Source organism: Apium graveolens, chromosome 4 (genome assembly GCF_009905375.1).
Source record: "Apium graveolens cultivar Ventura chromosome 4, ASM990537v1, whole genome shotgun sequence".
In the NCBI taxonomy this organism is placed as follows: Eukaryota; Viridiplantae; Streptophyta; class Magnoliopsida; order Apiales; family Apiaceae; genus Apium; species Apium graveolens.
The window spans coordinates 307,869,506-307,885,118 of NC_133650.1; the positions used below are offsets into that span (position 1 = coordinate 307,869,506).

Here is a 15,613-nt window from a genome sequence, read left to right on the forward strand (position 1 = left end):
ATATTTTTTAACTTGATTCAAATTTGCTTCATCTTCGGGCACCACTAATCCTTTCTCCACAAGTTCTTAAACATCATTTGCTCCAAGGATCACCTTCATACGAATGCACCAATTCTTATAATTGTCTTTCGTGAATTTTGACATTTTCCATTGAGACATTCCATTTACCATGATCTCCTTCTTCTTTAACAAACACAAGTCTTCTTTGAAGACAAGTAGAACCTTTGGCTCTTGATACCACTTTGTTGGAATAAAGGATCTCACTCAAACTTACACAACTCATAATATGTAAGAGAGTGGTATTTTATATAAACTATATTGCTTGAAAATGAATTTATCATAAATAATTTGGTACAAGGTTTTATATAGGACTATATGGATTAGATCTAGACACTTATAATTGTTAGAGTTCAAAAGACTCTTTTATTAAATGCTCGACTTCAAAAAACATGATACTAGAAGACTCTGTGAATAGTTCTGAAGATTAGACTGATACATACAAAATCAAGAATTATTTAAAATAGTCCATACACTTTTATTATTTTAATTTCAAGTCAAAATATATTTTATTTTTAACTATTTTAATTTTAAGTCAAAATTATATTTTATTTTTAACGGGTGGTCAGGTATACCGCCACTAATCTAACACAAGGGCAAGGAAACTAAGTGCAGTTCTGCAGTTCAAAAAAAGGTTTAAACAAGCAAGGACTTTAGAGCAACATTAATGTTTCTTTTTCCATCAGACACCTGATTTGAATTGTATACTTTATGGTCTACAGATGTGTCAAAGTTATTCGTACATAAAAATGGAAATACTGAATTATTTTGAAGAGAAAGGCAATCTCCATCATATATCCCATAGCCTCTTAACCCATGGCATACTTCTGGGTCCAGCTCCTTGCAGTTGTTTCATATCTGTTGTTGTCATTCTTGTACATGTAAGCTATCTCCGGCACCAAAGGGTCATCCGGATTTGGGTCTGTCAGCAAGGAGCATATTGACAACAAAACCTTCACGGAAAAGGGAGGAGAAGAATGAAATTAGCGGAAAGGGCTAATCAACCATATTGAGCCATGCATTATCTAGTATATTCAACTTCAAGGCACGGAGGAAATAAATAAAAGGAGATCTTATGCCTCCTCCAGTGAATAGGGAGAGGGTGTTTCGGTCAAGACCCCTTTCATGGAAAGAAGTCTTGGGAAGTTACGAAAATGTGGCTTTATTAAGCCATGGAAGCAAGATCTATGAAAGTGTGCAGGACATGAACTTTTCATATAAACCCATATTATTCGAGCAACTAAAAAATCGTGGCATAGTTAGCCAGGAAACAGACCAGGAAAATATAGCAAATATGTGCAGTGAGCATGCATTCTTTAAGTGTTGCATTTCTTTCTTTCAATAGAATAGAACAATAACCTTGGAAATGGTCAGAGCAGGGCTCCATTGTTCTTTTAAAATGTCAAGGCAAATGCTCCCGTTGCTGTTGATATTTGGGTGGAAAACCTTTGTTCGAAATGCTACCTGTCAATTTATTGCATGCACAAAAAACATATGTTAATACCATGACTCCGGCCTTCAAGGTCATAAACACCCACACTATCTTAAATATTAATTTACCTACATCAGATTTATGGAACATCACCTAAAAATACCTTTAAAAGAAATGACACAGTACACACAGATTTCAGGAGTAATTACAAGGGATCTTCAACTACTAGGAAAACAATTGTCACCCTGAGGACTGAAAAAAGTTAAAGGATCACTCAAAGAAAGCGGGATGAGGTATATACATAAACTAGTTGCCTTATGAAAAGGATCAACCTACTTACAGGGTTTTGTATACTTGATATGTTATCTTGCAAAGCAGAGTTAATTCAAACTTACATGCCCAACTTTAAATTTACTTGGGAACTAATGATGAAGATAAATGATAATCCAGACCTTCTTAAGCTACTTCACGTAGCAATTTACCGTGATATGATTCTCTTACTGCATTGATAACACGATATTTTGGCATCTTAACTTCTATGCTCTGTTTGATTTGACGAAATGTATTTGGGAAATGGAATGTAGTACTTGTAGGTAAATATTTTTTTCATTCCTCCCTGCACCCCCATTCATACAAACTTAAAATTGGCCACAGTCCCAAAAAACTGGTAAATGTACGCTTCATTCCTACTTTTACCTATTTTGCTCGCAAACCTTGACATATAAATTTCGCACTCTCTGTTTTTCTTGCAGCATTCCTTCCTACATTCTTTCTTTTACTATTAAATTAATTAACTATAAGTCCTTGCGGTCCTCCCTCATTCCAACTCTTCAACCATAGCATAAATACCACGACAACTAAACGATAGTGATTGAAATTTTGAGATATTGTATTGGTGATCCAAATTAATGTTACTGCACATAATGTATATATGATAGTCTTAATTTTCTGTAATTCCATGTCTCTCCTATATATATGACACTGCTATTGTTACAACTTTATGCAACAAAATAGAAACCGAATGACAGTGAGTGCAACTTGCAAGTATAGAATGGGAAGAAACTGGAGTGCATATAAAAATATTTTGCATATCTGTGAAGCCAACAAGAATGTATTGGACAAGAAAACTTGTCTAGATTAAGCCCATCTTACAAACAAATCGTGTGTTGGATATACAAAAAGAGATTGCGTGCATCCAAACATATATAAGTAAAAGCTAAAGAAGCACTACACCTTTGGTGGCTTGAATGGATAATCCGGAGGGAAATGTATGGTCACCAGAAAAACCCCGCCTGAATAAGGACTATCTGGAGGGCCCATAATTGTAGCTTGCCAGTGAAACATATCTTCAGCCGCAGGACCTAAATAATCAAACACAACAGCAAGAAAAACATAGGTAATTTTATGGAAACAACGTAATTTAGGCTAGAGGAATGCTAGGAAATCTCTTTAATTGAAACTTTTGATATGCTTGTCGTCTAAAATATACTGGATGTAAACATTCAAAACTAGTGTCCACTCACTAAGAGAACAATGTTATAAAGATACAAAAAAAAAATTAAGATTTTTAATGGTTCACAAAGGCTACGTTAAGAGGTAGAGGGATCAATGGATGATAAAAAAAATAAATAGGTAGAGTTCCAATTAACAGGTACACAGTCCCAGCTGAACTCTTGAACACTACAACTGTAATTAATCAAATTTGAAACTGAAAGTGCTGCAAATTTATTTAGTAAAATAATTAGGCACTTGGTTCTACAACATGGAAAAGGATATTACTATATAATTTAATAACATAAAATATTACAAGAAATTTGAATGCCATGACACATAATCAAGTCATACTGCGAAAATATTTTCGCCTGTTTAATGTAATTAGACTAAAATATCTGTTAGGGCTGAAATACCCAAACGCTAAGTCAGTGAAGCCATTGGCCGAGTAGTTGAATTAGTTGCACAACAGTCAAACCACTTTTTCGTTCAGCTGTCAAGTATTTGTGTTCTCTGTAAAAATTTGTAATTCATATGTTACTTAGATACTAAAAGCCCCTTATGCAATGTTGTTCAACGTCAGGCATGGATGAAGACATCTGGTTTATAATATATACAGTAAGTTAGAGAAAAAGTACTAGCATATGTGGTACATCACTTGGTTGTATTTCCCTTTAATGAAAGCTATGGACTAACATAAGCATCCGCAAACAGGACAAAGCCATTTAAATTTGTAAAAATAAACCAGGTGGTGTACTATATTATCCTTAGAATGAGTATTTAAGCGAAGCAAAAATTGTACCTGAGCAGAAAAGATAATTGCAAATAACTAATTCACTTGATCAAGGATTCTACCGGATATCTCAAAAGCAATTAATTTAACCGCAAAGAGTCAGCTGCTCTAAACAAACATGTCAAGTTAACAACTCTTTTGAAACCTCTAGGTGTTACAAGAACGTACTATCGTTTATATGTGTTGATCACCCCTCACTCGAAATCTAATTTTGTGATTGAAGAGTGGACCATTGAATAAATCTACTGTGCAGCTCTAGTCTATAGATTTAATTACAAAAAAATATTGAAGTTGCCGGAATCAAAAAGAGCTCAAATACCCTTCTAATTTATAAATTTCTATGTACATCACTTTATGCTATAGTATAAAATCAAATAAGCAATCTAACAACCCAAGGTGAGCGTAGCCAATACCCTCGCCTCTGTACGAGAGCAAGATTTCGAGAGTTCAAGCCTTGGTGCAGGCATGTGTGCGTGCAAATATGTCACATACAACAAACATTTTAATAAACGCTGAGACCCCGGAAGTCTCAGCGTTTGGGGCATTTACTGATTTATTTACATATTCAAGACATATTCTAAGACATACAATATGAGTTGAAGTAGTAACTTCAAATGCTTGATAACCCGAAAAATATGACCAAAAATTCTCTGAAATGATGTGACAATGATAACGTCATAAATCGGAAATTTTAACCCCAATGATAGATGTTAATGCAAATATTCTATCTTATTTACTATTTCTACAAACACACGTGACATTCAACAAAGTTTCTTATAACTTATTTAGGTTCCAAAGCATTCTCAAACAGAAGCGTAAAAGGTGGAAAAAACAACAATTTTCAAAATTTTAACCAAAAAACAAAAAAAAACATTAAAAATACCAGCGCTACAAGAAGTAGGAGGATCCTTCTGAAGATCCTTAAGTTCCTTCAAAATCCTCTTAGAAGCCATACTCAACTACTCAGCCTGCACATAAACATCAACACAAAATATAAGCCAAGATCCATATAAACATAAACACATGCAAAAAATGGTTATAAAAACATACTGACTTTAGATTCTTACAAGAAGTGTGAAAGATAGGAGCTGTGAAATGAACAGAAAGATGTAGGAAAAAATGATGAGAGTAGCGTGGTTTTGAGGTTGCTGCGGGATTGCTTTACATGTCTTTTATTATTTTTATTCTGTGGGACCATGGAATATCATATTCTAAGATGGTGAAATTATTGCAAGAAATGTTCGGGTTAAACGGTGTCGTTTGGAGGGAATGTAGCTGGATCCACCGATCCAGTGCTTTATCTTTAAACTAGATTCTACTTGATCTACTATATCATCAATTTTGACACTCCTGTTAATCAAACTTTTTGAGAGGAAACATTATTTTCCTTATTGACATTGAAGTTGGCAGGGCTTCCAACCCAAGGAGAAGGGGAGAACTAGTTGATACGAATGGTTAAGGTCACAATATGGTACACGACCCGAAATTGATCCGAACCATTTTAATTCATAATCGGATTTATTGAGAGAACGTCAAAAAGTGATCTGAACACAAAGTTATTTGAAATGACGGATTTCTAAAATTTTCATTTGTTTAAAAATAAATGTTAGCTTTTATTTAATTTTAGATGTTTTTTATCTGACCAGTTTAAAAATACGAATATTGACTCGTGTTGACGGAGGAATCTGGTAACAACAAAGATTGAGGTTTCTCGCCGAAACTAAGATCTGTGACGGTGGTTCTTTACCGGAAACTTAAGCGGTGTATGGTTGATTGTGGTTATTTTAGGCTGAGATTGATCAGAGTAAGTGGTGGCTCTCTTATCAGCTCTCAACTTCTTACCCTCTCAATGTGCCTACGTACCCTTTATATAGGGATCAAGCCTAACGTAGTTCTCGTAGAACAAGAAGTCTAACGCGTTAAGACTTCTTACTCTTAAACCCAGTAGAAGCCCATCCGATATCCATCTTCTGCTAGCTTTAGGAATGTCCAACTATGAGGCCCAACCGCAAAGGCTCAAGGCTCGTCCGTAATCGTAGGACTTCACGGATAGTGCATCTCCCTGCGCAAGGATAACACTCCGCTACAGCTATCTCCCTTGATTTACGAACGCAGGTATAGCCACGGTTCACCCCAAATGCAAGACGCGTCCCTGTCCCCCGAATGAGGATAACCCACCAGATAGCAGGACAGGTGATCCCAAGCTCTCGGGTGCAAAGTGCAGGATGACTCCAAAGTTCTCCAACGAGGACACCCGTTGAATACAAGAACAGAGCTCCCAAAGCACACACCAAGGTTAAACCCCGCATCCCCAACGAGGACACCCGTTGAATACAGGAGGAGGCCTTCAATCATCAGGCATACCCCTGGAGGCCTTCAAGCTTTTCACAGACATCCCCCTCCTTGACCGTCTCAAGGAGGGAATTCTTCCAAGAGTACCTGCAACAAACACATTAGTAAAAATAACCTCCATCGCTCCTCTCCATGCAAGCTTTGTCCTGAATTCACCATTAAGATCACATAAAACAAACATTCGACGCGTCCTAGAAATTAGGGCGCGTCCTCACCCTTATTAGACTTGCACCGTCTCTTCTAAACCATCACGCACAGCATTTCACCTCCTATGACGCGTCATTGATAAAGTAGGCGCGTCCTACTGCGTCCATCACCATAAGCTCTCGTCTGCCGAGCACTTTCATAAACATTGACGCGTCCATAGAGTCTGGGGCGCGGCCTTCCTTGATCAGGCACTCTTCTTGCCTCGTAACATATCCCTTTCCTAGTAGGCGCGTCCTGTAGGCTTGGACGCGTCCTTACTTCCACAACGCAACACTAAGTTTGACTGCAACTAGCCCGCGTTTGACCCGAGTCAACCCAATGCCAAATTTTGGATATAACAACTACCCCCCAAATTCCATTTACAGTTAAAAACAAAATTGGAATTTCTTTCCAAGCGAAATTTGGCTCAAACTATGTGGACGCGTCATAAAGGGAAAACGCGTCCTACCCTCACTTTCTACATGCGGTATACAGCTGTCATCCTTAGGGTCGCCCTCCTTCTATAAATACCCTAGTTTAAGGCGCACCATCATCACCATCCCTGTTTCTCTCTCACACATCCGCCATTGCCGCCTTTTCAAGAAGGAATTTCGAGGTCCAAATTCCAGTGATCTATCCAGCCATTTCCCTATTTCTGTAGCTCAATCCAACCGCCAACTCACAAGGTATACAAATCTTCCTTTACTTTACTATTTAATTAAGTAAATTGAGTTTAATAAGCAAAAACCCGCTCATATGCTTCGAGTTGCCGTACACCACTCTTAACTCTCCTTGCATGTATATGTGAATATATCTGTAAATCTAACATATTTTGCTTCCCTGATCTCTCAACTACATGTTTCTAGGATTTCATCATATTTCCCCTAAATTGTTAACAGTCGATTAACATTCCGCTGTTATAATCATGTAGGACGCGTCTTCCTGTTAGGACGCGTCCTGTATCTTCTAATTTAAGACATGTTCAAGTTGTCCCAAACAAAGGTAATATAGGATCAAAGGTTTATTAGGATGCATCATTGTAGCACACCCCCCTGCGGTAGATTTTCAGGACGCATCATTGTAGCACACCCCCCTGCGATAGATTTTCAGGACGCGCCCTCACAATATCCTCCTTCCATCTTTCTTTTCCTTTTCTTCTCTCCTTTTTTTTAATGGACGCGTCCTCAAATTGTTATTTATTCTTTTGCAGCTGGAGGACGCGTCTTCTTCTTCACCATTTCACCCGTTTAAAGCACTCAACAAGCGTATTGGAACCTATTCCCCACACCTGATTTCTTTTAAACCCGACTTTCCCAACATCCACAGGACGGATTCCTTCCTTAGAGCAGAAAGACGCGTCTTCTGTTCCCTTAAATCAAAAACCTCAATAATGTCCAATTCCAGCTCTGACTCCATGGATCATGTTCCCATACTTTCAAGAATAGAGAAGAAGGGAGTCAAAAGGCAAAGAACTCCGGTTCTCGATACTAGGGCTGCCATTGAAGATTGGACAGACGACGAAATTGTTTTAACCACAAGCCAAAAACCCCAAAAAATAGCCATTTCAGGCGAGGACGCGCCCTATTCCCAGGACGCGTCGAATTCTCAAGGCTCGGCTCCCTCTCAGGACGCGTCACCTCTCAGCGTGAATGAATTTGAAAGGAGGATTCCTGACCCCGAAACATATCCAGTATCCCCTCAGAAATCAGACTCCCCTCTGGAACATTGGAATCCTTCAGATGTTGAAGTGGACTGTGACTGGACCAGACTTGACACTCTAACTGAGGCAGAGAAGAATGCTAGAAGAAAAAGAGAGGGCAAGCTGGCATGCGTAGCTCTTGACTCGACGGCAACCGATTGGGAAATTCAATGGCACATGAAGTACTATGACATGGAGGGAATCTGGGCGCGCCCTCTTCGAACCATGAGGCCACACATTTTCAATGTCGGGAACCAAAGGATCCCCAGAATGGTGCTTACTCCAAAGTTAATTTCCTTGGGTGTGGGCGCGCCTTTGCATCCCTACATTAAGAAAATCTTAAAATGGTACGACGTAGCTCCAGTCCAACTATCACCAAATTCATACAAACTAGCTTGGGCTCTGTTCATCATGTACCATAACTTAAGGCTGGGCGCGCCCTCAATGAAAGAATTCAGCTTCTTTTACAGCATCAGGAAATCAATTCCCGGGTACCACTTCCTGGTAGTCAACAAATGGTTGAACAACAAGGGATTCAATGAAGGTAAAATTAGCCACGAAAGAGACTGGAAGGAGCCATTCTTCTATATTTATGATGTCAAAAGAACACGCGTTCGCTTCAACTTGGAACCAAGTGAGTCCAACATTCAGGACGCGTCCCCTTTGCCAGGGCGCGCCTTTTCTTTTATACCCATTTCTTTGTTTTCTTTGTTGTAACCTATCCTCCCTTCTCTTAGATAAAAGGACCCAGAAAGAGCTTGCAGGAAAGAAGAAGAAGAGAGCAGAAAAGGTGTTACAGTATGCTGAAAAACATTTCAACCTCAAGGACATGATCACCGAGGAGAACTTGAAGAAAATAGGAGCTTTGTCCCCACGAGTGGGTTCTCTCTGCAAATTTCGAGATTTCCACAATGGGAAACCTATCCTTACTGCTTCTGAAAAGTCCAAAGGGCTCCAAGCCACAGAAATTATTCAGCCAGACATCACCAAAAAGGTGGATTTAGAGCAGGGTAAGAAATCATTGTACGTACGACGCGTCACGGCGTTAGGACGCGTCGTATTTATGCTCACTTTTTCCCTTTAATTTTAGCATAATTTATAAAAGTTACTTCATATATGCACTATCACCTTGGACGCGCCCTACCCCCCGGGCATGTCTCCTTATTCTAGAAAACGTCTTAGGTAAGACGCGTCATTACCACACATTTATTTATCTTTATGTTCATTTATATATGACATGCACATAGACCTTTATATCATGAAATAGGCGCGTCCTACTTTTAGGACGCGTCTCCTTGTACCCAACTAATTCCTTTGAATGTTTATATTGCAGACATGGCCTCTCTCCCCAAAGGGTTCGCAATTGGGGCTTCCAAAAAACTAAGGGCAAGGAAACAGGCTCCCACAAGGGTTGATTCAAAGGCAAAAACCCCACCTCCTGCTGCAACTCCTTCTCCTCCTCCAAAGATAATAGAGACTCCCACGTTTGAAATTCCTGAGGAGGGGGAGGACGCGCCCTCGAAACGCCAAAAGATCATTCCTGACGATCAGTCCTTCGTTCTTAGATACCTGGGCGCGTCCTCTGTTGGGGATTTCTCAGAGGATGAAGTCAGAGGCTGGACTTTCAGAACAGAGCAACAAACAGAAAAAGCCATGGTGAAGGCCGCAGCTGAGCTTCACCTTCATGCCCGACAGAGTGCCAACATGGCGGCAAGGCTCAGGGCGCGTCTTGCAGTTACTGATACTGCAAAGAGCCAGGCCGAAGACAAGGTCAAATCTCTGGAAAAACACATTGCCCTGCTCACCAAAGAAAAAGATGCTGAAATCAGACGCCTAGAGGGCGAGAGGACGCGTCTAGAAACAGAAAAAGCTGTTTTGGAAGGCAATGTCTCTGCAATGGAAAAGCAAATGGACAGCGTCATCGCCCTGAACTCCACCATGCAGCTGGAACTTGACATCCTGAATGATGATAGGCTGCATGGATGGACAGAGGAGAAAAAACTGGTTTATCAGCACGGCTTCCAGGCTGGATTTGAAGAATGGTGCTCTGGATTCATTGCCAACGACCCAGAGTATACATTCTCAAAGTTTGATGCAGATACCCAGATATGGGTAAACGATTTCAGGATCAGGGTTGCAGAATCCATCAAGAACAAAAGGATATTCCTAGGCTTAGAGGAAGAGGACGCGTCCCCTGAACCTGCTCCACTCCAAACTCAGCCTTCCCCTGCAAATGACCAGGACAAGCCCCAAGATGCGCCTCCTGCCTAGGACGCGCCTTATGTTTTTCATGTACTTTTTCTAAACTCTTTAAAGGCGCGGGCCCTTTGAAGCCTTGCAAGTTGTAAAAACTACTTTTGACCTCCATTCACTTGCACTTTTCTCAATCATTTACATGGGCGCGCCTTGTGTTCAGGGTACGTCGCCTTTGATTAATTTGTTATTATTTTTACTCCCGTCAAGCAAATATCCATTGTGGGCGCGTCCTCTCTAGTTGGACGCGGCTTTGTTTGCTTCGGAAAGTGCATGAGCACGGCACTACACTGTACTTGTGTGTTTAACCAACGCACAAGGAGCGACTGGGCGCGTCCTAACTGTTTGACATGCCTTAATGCTCTCTTAGAAATATTTCATCTCAGGGAGGACGCGTCCTTGGTAGGGACTTGCTTTTGCTTTTAAATTATGAGCATCAACCAATATTACTTGGGCGCGTCCTTGGAAATATTACACCGCCTAGTTACATTTTTACTCAAGTTCTATTGATCCTTTTAGCAGCCACTACTTCAGTTAACATCCACATAGAACTATCACTCAAGACGCGCCTCACCTTTGATCCAAAATACATCATCCTTCCCGCAGGACGCGTCAAGTAGTTTTTCTTTTTTACTTGTGTTGTCAATATCATAGTAACATTCAGTCCAAAGGAGCATCAACCAAGATAACTTGGGCGCGTCCTTGAAAATAGTACATTTTTCTTGTGTTTCATTCATATAAAACCCTAGCTTAAGGCGCGCCCTACGTTTAGGACACGTCATGAGACCAAACAGATTGAGCAAATATTTTTTGAAAATTTCAAAATTTTATTTATAATGCACCCTGATGTCAAAAGTGCACCAGTCCCACGGCTACTATGCTCTGTGGGGAAATTATTTCTAAAAAATGACCCTTCAACTATTCCCAGAGTAAGTAGTACATGCACCACCCCCCTAGGTTAGGAGGAATTTATTTAATTCTAGCCTATAAACTGGGCATAAATCAAAATGATAAAAGAAATACGCAAGGGGCCAAAGCCACGCCTCACTGGTAATACTTTCGGAGATGTTCCGCATTCCAAGCTCGCGGAATTAGCTTCCCGTCCATGTCTTCAAGGTGATAAGTCCCCTTCCACAGGATAGACTTTATTCTGTACGGTCCTTCCCAATTAGCTCCAAACACTCCATGTTGGGGGTTTTTTGTATTTGGCATCACTTTCCTAAGTACCAAATCCCCCACCTTCAGCAACTGTCCTTTTACCTTCTTGTTATAATACCTTGCGACGCGCTGCTGATATGCTGCTAGCCTTAGCTGAGAATTTTCCCTCGTCTCCTCTAAGAGATCTAAATGAAGCCTTTGATTAACCTCAGCGTCCTCTTTCCCGTAACAGTCTCTGCGAAGTGATCCCGATCCAACTTCCACGGGGACCATAGCTTCGTAACCGTAAGTCAGCATAAACGGCGTTTCTCCCGTAGTAGATCGCGGTGTAGTGTTGTATGACCACATCACCTTCGGGAGTTCTTCAGGCCAATTCCCTTTACGTTCCTCCAGCTTGGTTTTGAGGGTATGTTTTATTATTTTGTTAACAGCCTCTGTTTGTCCATTGCTTTGAGGATGATAAACCGCCGCAAACTCCTTCTTGATTTTCAACTCCTCACATAGCTGTCGCAACTCCTTGCTATCAAACTGTTTTCCATTGTCGGAGACCAGCTTGTAAGGGATTCCAAACCTACATACAATTGAGTTGAAAACAAAATCTCTGATTTTCTTTGCGGTGATGGTAGCCAGTGGCGTAGCTTCCGCCCATTTAGTAAAGTAATCGACCGCAACCACTGCATACTTGACGTCTCCTTTAGCTTTCGGCAATTCTCCGATAAGATCGATTCCCCACATGGCGAACGGCCATGGGCTTGCCATAGGCGTCAAGAGTGTAGCCGGCATAGACGAGTAGTTTGCAAAGCGCTGGCAGCGATCACATGCCTTGACGAAATTTGTAGCATCTTCTCTCATTGTGGGCCAATAATACCCTTGGCGCAACACTTTCATTGCCAACGAGCTACCCCCCGAGTGATTGCCACAGATTCCTTCATGCACCTCTCTTAGGATGTAATTTCCTTCTTCTTCTTCAACACACCTGAGTAGAGGTTGGTTGAACCCTCTCTTGTATAGAACTTCATCGTATATCACATATCTTGCGGCTTGATAACGAAGTCGACGAGCCATAGACTTATCCTCGGGGAGTGTTCCCTTGCGAATGTAAGCTAGAATGGGCGTCATCCATGTTTCCTTGGGAGCTTCATCCACTTGCATAGTTTCTATCTCTGGGATACTCGGAACCTCCTGGATTTCAAGAGGGATGGACCCTAACAACACAGCCTCTTGTTGCGACCCCATTTTTGCCAAAGCATCCGCATTACTGTTTTTCTCCCGCGGAACGCATTCCAATCTGACTTCTTTGAACATTCCAATCAGGCGCTGTACACATCTCAAGTATAATTCTGTTCGCGGGCCTCGCGCTTGAAATCCCCCATTCACCTGATTCACTACCAACTCTGAGTCACTTCTTGCAATTAAGTTTCGCACCCCCATTTCCAGAGCGATTTTCAGGCCATTAATCAGCGCCTCATACTCCGCATCATTATTAGTTGCATAAAACTTGAAATGAATTGCGCTCATCAGGTGGTGGCCTTCCGGAGATACAAGTACTATGCCCGCACCTGCTCCTCCATTGTTAACCGCCCCATCCACATGCAAGATCCACCAAGGATGTGGAAACTCCTCCAAAGACTCCTCGGCCTGAGGTGGATACAGCATCACCAAAGCTTTATCATCAATTTCAGAATCAAATTCCAACAAGAAATCGGCTAAGGCTTGTCCTTTTATCGCTGTTCGAGGCACATATTCCAAATCAAACTGTCCCAACTCCACAGCCCATTTCAGCATTCTGCCTGATGACTCCGGTTTGTGCAAGACCTGTCGCAGTGCGTATGCTGTACGAACTTCGACTCTATGGGCCTGAAAATACGGCCGCAATTTTCTTGACGCAAGAATCAGGGCGTAAACCAGTTTCTCCATATTTGTGTAGCGAGTTTCAGCGTCGTGTAACCGCTTGCTCACGTAGTACACTGGTGATTGCTGCCCGTCTTCCTCTCTTACCAGAACCGCACTGATCGAATATTCAGACACTGCGAGGTACAGTATTAGATTTTCCCCATCCAATGGCTTTGACAACATGGGAGGATGCCCCAGTTGCTCCTTGATTCTTTTGAAAGCCTCTTCACATTCTGACGTCCATACAAAGTCTTTCCCAGCTAATCTAATCGCCTTGAAAAACTCATTGCATCTATCAGACGACTTTGAAACAAAACGATTTAACGCGGCGATCCTCCCAGTCAAACTCTGCACCTGTTTCACATTGGTGGGTGACTTCATATCCAATAATGCCTTGATCTTCGCGGGGTTGGCCTCAATTCCCCTGTGGTTGACAATGAACCCGAGAAACTTTCCCGATTCCACGCCGAACACACATTTTTGTGGATTTAATTTCATACGAAACCTCCTCAAAATATTAAACATCTCCATCAGGTGCTTGATATGGTCAGTTGTCACCTTAGATTTCACCAGCATATCGTCCACATACACTTCCATGGTTCTCCCGATTTGGTCTTTGAACATCATGTTTACCAGCCGCTGGTAGGTCGCGCCAGCATTAATCAAGCCAAAAGGCATTCCTATGTAACAGTATAACCCCCTGTCTGTAATAAAGGATGTATGTTCTTGATCGGGGCCATACATCGGAATTTGATTGTATCCGGAGTATGCATCCATAAAACTCAACAACGCATGCCCTGCCGTCGCGTCAACCAACTGATCAATTCTTGGCAGCGGGAAGCTATCCTTTGGACATGCCTTATTGAGATCCGTGAAATCCACACATGTCCTCCACTTCCCATTCGGTTTCTTCACCAGTACTGGATTTGCAAGCCACTCGGGGTAGAACGATTCTTTGATCAACCCCACTTCCAGCAACCGGTCTACTTCTTCTTTTAATGCTATCGCCCTTTCTCCACTTACTGGGCGACGTTTCTGACGTATGCCCTTGCAATTCGGGTGGATATTCAAACGGTGACACATTACTTCCGGGTCGATCCCTATCATATCTGAATGACTCCATGCGAAAACATCGAGGTTTGCAATTAGAAAGCGGGTAAGACCTCCTCTCATCTCCTCATCCAACTGAGATCCCACTTTCAAAACCTTGCTTGGGTCATTTTTATCAACTGGAATAGATATTGTGTCTTCGGCCGGTCCCGTTTTTTCGATAAGCATAGGGATCCTGGGATCCAAATCGAAATCAAAGTCTCGGGGGTCTTCAATTTCTACTTTTTCATCTGAAGGCGCGTCCTCGTTTGGAGGAGCATCAACCCCAACTTCATTCAAGGGCGCATCCTTCTTTTGAGGAGCATCAACCTTGCAGTTATCGCCGAGACTTTGCAAAATCTCACTTCTTCCTTCCAACTTTTCCCCGTTAACCTCTTTCTGCGTGATTCCCCCTGTGTGACTCACCACCACTTCTTCTACACTACGGATTTTCGAAACACGTCTCTGCATCACAACGGAGTTCCCAGAGGTATTGGTTTCTTCCTTTCCGGGGTTCTCAACAAAATAGTGGGCATGGACCTCTCCACCCGGTTTTGTATGAATATCTTCTATATCTTCAAATGGGAGACCTTTCCCTTCATACCTTCTTCTGCGAAATTCCTTGACAGCCTTGTGATAGCAGTCACGTGACTCATACTGTGACCCTCTCAGGCTGCCAACTCCGTTTGGCGTCGGAAACTTTATCATCAAGTGGTGTATCGAGGTTATCACCCTGAACGCACGCAACCAAGGTCTGCCGACCAGTACGTTGTGCGCGGAATCCTGATCTAGCACCTTAAAATCTATCATTTGAGTAACCGACAAAGCCCCTTCCCCAAGCGTGACGGGAAGTCTGACTGAGCCCATAACTCTCACTGCTTCCCCCGTAAAGCCATAGACGTGCGCATCTTCAAAATACATGTCACTATCTGGGAAACCCAGCTTTTTGTAGGTGCTATAGTATAAGATGTTTGTAGAACTCCCATTATCCAGGAACACTCGATGTACGTTCATTGCCCCAATAAGCATGGTAATCATCAGCGCATCGTTGTGAGGATGATGCACCCACCTAGATTCTTTTTCCCTGAATGTAATATCAGCGGACTCCCCCTTAAAGACCTTCGGGGGTCTATCTTCCAAGCTGTGGATGTTAGTGAGCGGTGGATGTCGCGCTTCTCTCGCGTTTCTTTCAAGTGCTCGATTACTGTCA

General features: G+C 41.8%; 1 protein-coding gene across 2 annotated transcripts; it reads right to left on the reverse strand.

The window, feature by feature from the left end:
• Positions 1-709: 709 nt before the first annotated feature.
• Positions 710-4,987, reverse strand: LOC141721600 (SUMO-conjugating enzyme UBC9-like). 2 transcript variants are annotated; one of them, XM_074524574.1, is made up of 5 exons: positions 4,841-4,987; positions 4,657-4,741; positions 2,723-2,850; positions 1,417-1,521; positions 710-1,010 (listed from the first exon to the last, which is right to left on the reverse strand). In XM_074524574.1, exons 2-5 carry the CDS (start codon positions 4,724-4,726, stop codon positions 867-869), a joined length of 447 nt encoding a protein of 148 aa, XP_074380675.1. In that variant the 5' UTR covers positions 4,727-4,741; positions 4,841-4,987; the 3' UTR covers positions 710-866. The 2 variants fall into 2 exon arrangements, with proteins under 2 accessions (XP_074380675.1, XP_074380676.1); XM_074524575.1 differs by having other exon boundaries at positions 4,828-4,917.
• Positions 4,988-15,613: the final 10,626 nt, after the last annotated feature.